The 6,752-nt window shown below is 44.7% G+C and overlaps 1 protein-coding gene across 1 annotated transcript; it reads right to left on the reverse strand.

Moving 5' to 3' along the window:
• Positions 1 to 918, reverse strand: LOC100763875 (transmembrane epididymal protein 1A). The gene has a single exon (XM_027418100.1). The coding sequence runs from the start codon at positions 916 to 918 to the stop codon at positions 1 to 3; it is 918 nt and encodes a 305-aa protein (XP_027273901.1).
• Between the last annotated feature and the right edge of the window lie 5,834 nt (positions 919 to 6,752).

Genomic DNA, 6,752 nt, shown 5'->3' on the forward strand with positions numbered 1-6,752 from the left:
CTAAGCCCTGTCACAGTCAGGGCTCTTTGAAGGGAGAAGAGCCTGGTCATCTTTGTCCTGTTGCTCTGCCTCCTGCAGCAGCCTGTAAAATGTTCCTGAAGAGCTCTCATGATACAGCGCTTCCTTGGACCCCATCAGTCTCAAGCTGGGATTGTAAAAGCAGTGCCAAAAAGAAGAGATGCCATAGATTCCCAACAGGCATAAGGCATTGATCATCACATGCCAGCAGAAGAAGGTGGTGACAAACATGATGTCACTGATGTCATCATCTTCCCATGGATAGCCAGAGATCGGTCTAAACAAAATGAAGGCTGCCTGAATCAGCCATGAGCCCATCATCAGGAACAGGAAGGTCTCTATCATCCAGAGGTGAAACATCTTAGGATCCCACAGCTCTGCAGTCAACACCAGCATCAGCAGGAACACCACCAAAACGAGGAGAGAGTGAACCTGCAGCTCCACCCCAGATGAATCCTTAATGTGTGACAGCAGCAGCATCAGGAGCACATAGAAGCCCAGGACTGTGGAACCTCTTTCTAGGATCACACACCTCTGCCGCAGCACGTTCTTGCTCACAATTTCTACACAACCATCAAGGGTGAGGAGGATGAACATGGTGAGATGCTGCCACTCCTTGGGATACATAAACCTGGGTGGCATCCCATTGTTCATAAATCTCAACTCTCCTTCAACACAGTTCACCTCATAAACTATCAAGAGGCAGCCAGTCACTGTCTTCAACCAGCCTGTATGGGCTATTTGCCGCAGCCTGTCCCATCTTCCCTTACTCTTAGAGAGGGATGAAGGATACAGAAGAGAGTCATGGAATATCATAGCTCTGGAGACTACTATTGCTTTATACAGTCCATAAAAGACCAGAAACAAGCCAGGACATATATGACCAATAAAATCTCCCATTGATCTACTAATCTAACAAAATGCAAAACTCAGGTACAGGTGCTTCAAGTTCTAGGCTTTGGGAAGAATTGTCTTCTACTTGGTTTTATCATCTCCTTTCACCCACTGCTACCCCACAGAGAGGAAACATTTGGGACAAGCCTACACATTTGGCCTCATTGGACCGTTCCACTCTGGTACACTGGGAACTAAGTGGGTTTTCCGGGGTTCCTCTCCATAGCTTCCGAGGGGCTTTGGCTCATGCTTGTCCCTGGCTCAAGTTCCCCTCTTCTCATCCAGCCTGGTGCTCATGTGGTAAGGGGCGGGGGAGGAAATGGTGGGTTGGGTTGCTGTGGTATTCAGACAATGCCTATGCTTGCTTAAGCTCTCACACATCCTTGGAGTAATTCTCAGACCTAACTTCAGTCTATTTGTAAACGTGGATGCCTTCATTCTGGGCATGGGCATTTAAACATTTAGATATGAGACCATATAGCATCCACCTGGCTTTTCTAGTCTTATGTAGTAGACATAGCTTAAAGACTGCTGAGAAATCTTCTCCCCTCCTCTGCTTTCAACCTCATCCACCTCTCTCTGACTACCACCAACCCATCACCATCTTTATGGCCTGTAGACAAACCGTCAGAGGTACATTTTGAGGGTTTTTTTTTTTTGGAGGGTGTATATATGCCAGCAAAACTCAATTTGAATGTTTTCCAGAATTGCCTTCTCTACATGGCTCCAAGCGACTACAGGTAGAGTTTTCTCAAAAGTCATTTATAGTGTAATGGGAAATAGTTCACTTGCTTCATCTCTCACTGGCACTGGTTAGTGGTCAGTGAGCACAGGCAAAGGGGATTGTGGAAAACCAGGTACAGGAAACAGAAAGTATGTGCACAGTACACAAATGATTCCAGATTTATTGCAGAGGGTACACAGAATAGAGTTTTCTAGGGAGAATAGGAGTCTTGAAGGAACAAGGAAATTCATCACAGATCAGGAGCCAAGCTGACTAATATTAGTCTTCTGGATAATCATGTTCAGGCCACCAGTTAATGCAGAGCAGAGGATCTGTATACTAACCATGTGCAGGGGGAGGGAGAAAGGACATCTATACCCAATCACAGCACCACTCCAGAGCTCCCACTCCTACCCAAATATGATGTCCCTTAGCTTCTGATGGAGTCATGTGATAAACCCATCACAGCAGGAGTGAAGCCAACCTACACAACATCAGGCTGGGGAGACAGTTCAAGTTGCTAAGGTGCTTGCCACTCAAGCATGAGGACCTGAGTTCAATTGTCAGAATCCATGAAAAATCCAGTTCTGATGGTGTGTGCATGTGATCCCAATACTGTGGAAGCAGAGGCAGGCAGCTCCTTGGAGCTCACTGGCCAGTCAGCCTGTCCTATCCTATTATATCCTATGTGGTGAGCCTCAGGTCTGCCTCAAAAAAACAAGGTAGATGGTGACTGAGGGGCAGTTCCCAATATGGCCTTCACATGTACTTGTTTACATGTAGTCACACACACACACACACACACACACACACACACACACACACACACACACACACCACAGAACATCAGAACAACACAGTGCACTGTAGGTATCGTTGTTTTACCTAGTAGTATGAAGCTTACTAGCAGCTGTGAGTCTACCCAGTACTCAAACAAACAAACAAACAAAAAACCTAAAACAAGCCATTCTAGGACAGGACCACTGCAATTTTGTTCTTTCAAAAAGTGGATTAATGCCAGAAAACTGAAACCCCTCCCTCTGCCCTTAAAGATGGCAGTAATTCAGATTGCTTTTGGCTGCTGAGAAATTTGGTAGGCTGGGGAAATGAGTGTAAAGACAAATTGGGAAAATAAAGCTTCATTCTGCCTTCTAAATAAACCTACCTTGCTTATCTGAATTTAAAATTGCTTAGTGTGCACTTACTGTAGGAAAATCAAGGAAACTATATAAGCAAAAAGAACAATGCAAATAACCCATAGGGCAACCCATTTTTCCCCCAGCTCTACTCCTGGTTACAGGGAATTGTTTCTTTTCAATAAACTTTTCTTGCTTTCCTTTCAAAACAAAAACTAACAATCACCTGTAATCCTACAACCTGGTTATGACTCATTTCTCCAGCTGTGCCTGGCAGCTGTGAGCTGAACATAAGTGGTCAGAGGAGGAAGGACAGGCTTGGCTTCAGCACTGAGAGGCTGGAACTGGCATGTGTGCCCAGCACATTGCTCTCTGAGGCTCCCCATGTGGGGTGGTCAGATCCCCACTTTGGCCTAACATCAAAGGATAGGCACTGTGTATTAACACATGAGCGTCCTGCTCTCAGGGCTCCAAAGGTAGGACTTGTCCATCCTAAAGCAGACCTGCCCACAGTCATATCGAACAAGGAAGCCAAGTGTGGTGAATGATTAGCAGAACTTCCAGACAGCTCCACAGTCTGGGAACACAGAGTAACTGAGGAGTAGTTGAGCTGGCGAAAGCTCCGCTTACCCACGGAAGTCTGTGAAGGTCTGTCATGGTCTAGCTGCTCAGCACTGAGACTCACTGCAGACTCAACCCTTCTATCACAGGGTCTCCACTTCCTGAGAGTCCCTCAAGTGGCTTGGGCCATTTGTACTACATCACCAGACTCCAGGGTGAGCAGGAGGACACACAGGAGTTACTGATGGTTGAACTCCTGCTGGGTGTGTGAAGGCATGTAAAGAACTGGGTGACATAGTTCTTACCCCCAGGGAGCTTACAATTCAGCTGAGAGCACTATACATTTATAAATGTGCATACCCTAACACTGCCTAGACCATCTCTACACCATAGAGTTAAAATACTTTAGCTGTCTAACCACCACATTAGATAAATAGAAAAGACAGAATTAGTGGGATATTATAATAGCTTTACTTTATTTTAAAAATTAAAAAAGTTTTTATACACTACATTTTGATCATGATTTCCCCTTCTCCAGTTGCTCTCTGAACCTTCCCACCTCCCTGCTCATCCAACTTCTTGTTCTTTCTCTCCCTGAAAACATATAAAAAAATAAAAATTAAACATAAGTCAGACATTACTAAAACAAAGCAAAATTCCACACCAAAGAAACCCACATAAAATATATGGAGTTTGTTTTGTGTTGGCCAACTATTCCTAAGTATGGGGCCTGCCCTGGAGTGTTGGTGATATACCTGGCGACACTCCATTGGAGAAAACTGACTTTTTCTTTATCAGCAGTTGTCACTTGCCAATAGCTTCTTGGTTGGCGTGGGAACTCCATATCTACTTCCCTTTCCCGGTGCTGGGACCCCATGTGGCTTAAACCTGTGCAGGTCCTGTGTGTGCTGCCTCAGTCCCTGTGAGTTCATTTGTACATCAGTCCTGTGGTGTCTGAAACAAGGTGTTCCCTTGAAATTACCCATCACCTCTGGCCCTTAAATGGTCCAATCTCCTCTTCACAGACCCCTGAGCCTCAACAGGATGAGTTGATAAAGACAGCCACAGTCTCACCCTCTTCATTGTCTGGGAGTGTCTGTTAATTCCCTTCTACTGAAAGAAGAATCTTCTGTGATGAGGACTGGTCCATGCATGGATCTGTGGGTACAGTAATAGGTCATAGGATGAATTTATCATATATTTCACCTCAAAACATGATTTCAACAATGTATATATAAACCAACTGGTTGTTGTTCGTCATTGCAGGGTCTTATGTAGCCCATGCTGGTCTAGACCTCGCTGTGTAGCAGACGATGACCTTAAACTTGGGATCCTCTAGGTTCTATTTCTCTGGTGCTAGGGTTACAGGCACACTACCATGCCCAGACTATGAGATGCTAGAGGCAGAACCCAAGCCTTCATGCACGATAGATAAATACGATGTCGATTGTGTTACCTCCCCAGACCTGTTAACTAAAACATTTCAGTTTCTGTTTCTTGGTTTGTGGTTGTTATTGTTGCTTTTGGAGACAGGGTCTCTTTACATAGCTCTGGCTGTCCCAGAACTCACAGTGTAGACCAGGCTGGCCCTGAACTCACAGAGAACTGCCTGTCTCTGCCTCCTTAGCGCTGGATTAAAGGCATGCAGCATCATACCCTGCCTTGTTAACTAAACATTTTAAACACCTATTTTGCTTAGCAATGCTATTCTGTCTAAATGTGTACAGCCCATTTGGCAACCACTGTTAATTGCTTCTAGCCTTCCGGCAAAGGTCCACATGAAGTGGGTATCAGAGCTTACCCCTGTCCTGCCTTCATTTCCCAAGCTGGACCTGGTATCTGTGAAGCCAGCATCAGTGGTCAGTGGAAGAAGCAGAACAGCTTTGACCTCATAGCAAGGAGAGACTGCAACTGGCGTGTGAGCAAGGCATGTCACCCTCTGAGACTGCTATCTGGAGTGATCAGATCCCCACTTTAACCAGACACCAAAGAATACATTTTGGTCACTGACACTTGAGCACAGTCATATAGTCACACCTATGACTGGAATACCATGACCAAACCTGTCATGAGATGTGTGATGAGTATAAAACAGAAAAACAACAACAAAGGATTTAGTAAAAGGTACACTTCATTGGAAAGCTAGAAGTTTGGTCAGAAATGGTGTCGTGAGAACTGGACTATAAACTTAATGGCTGTAGGATTCTAGTATGTTCCCCAAAATAAATTTTAGTTAAACCCTTTCTGTTTAGGAGGTGGATATTTAGTACTAAAAACCAAACAAACAAACAAAAAACCCTGATTGCAGTCCAGCATGCTACAAGGCAGAAATATACCCCAGGAAAAAGATGGCAAGAAGATGCCCACTGAGAGAATCACAGGAGGGTGGAGTCCTTAGAACTCAGCACAGGGAATTGAGAGCATGGGAAGAGGGGGAAGGGAGAAAAAAAAAAAAAAAAAAAAAGAACTCAACACAGGGTCCCAGGCAGCCCTTCTGTTAATAGCCTGAGCTGCTATTTCAAGTAAGGGTTACTAAACTGTGAGATTTGTTACTGGCTACCAAACCAAGGCTCACCAGATGTGGCAAACAACATTCTAACTTCCCAGATCAAAAGGATCTATAGCTTTAATTTTCCCCAACATATTAGCTCAAACTCTCTTTACTCTTCTAGGCAAGCCTGTGAGGCATTGCCTAACCATGACTTGGGCTGTTTGCCCACCTCTATCTTTAATATCTAGTGCCTTCCAACTATTATATTTCAACAGCTGCAAGTTTCTTTTACATCTGGAAACTAGAAGCACACCACCCTCCTCCCCCTGTATTCCTGCTTCTGCCCTGTGCCTGCATCATCCCATGTATACAAGGATATATCATGGAATACACCCCTATATTAGGAGTTATCCTTTGTTCCTTTTGTAGAATTCCTTTTGGTTTTGCCATATTTAGGTTCTTAAGAAAGAGCTTAGCGGGCATTGGTGGCACATGCCTTTAATCCCAGCACTCGGGAGGCAGAGCCAGGCGGATCTCTGAGTTTGAGGCCAGCCTGGTCTCCAGAGTGAGTGCCAGGATAGGCTCCAAAGCTACACAGAGAAACGCTGTCTGGATGGGGGGAGCTTAATGTAGGCTGGCCTTTTTTTTTTTTTTTTTTTTTTTTTGAGACAGGGTCTCTATGAAGCAGGTCTGGCTGTCCTGGATCCATTATATAAACCAGACTGACCTCAAATTCACAGAGATCCACAGGCTTCTACTTCCCAAGTGCTAGGATTAAAGATATGTGCCATTAGACCCAGCTAGTCTCAAACTTGTGATCCTCCTGCCTCAGCCTCCTGAGCATTGGGATTACAGGCTTGTGCCACTATGCTTGGCTTTCTTTTTCTATTCAATTTTTAAATTATTTAAAAGCAACAAAAACTGGAAG

Source organism: Cricetulus griseus, chromosome 5 (genome assembly GCF_003668045.3).
Source record: "Cricetulus griseus strain 17A/GY chromosome 5, alternate assembly CriGri-PICRH-1.0, whole genome shotgun sequence".
NCBI lineage: Eukaryota > Metazoa > Chordata > Mammalia > Rodentia > Cricetidae > Cricetulus > Cricetulus griseus.

Bases quoted from the DNA above. Each gene is read 5' to 3' on its own strand.
- LOC100763875 (XM_027418100.1), bottom strand. From the start codon at position 918: ATGGGAGATTTTATTGGTCATATATGTCCTGGCTTGTTTCTGGTCTTT.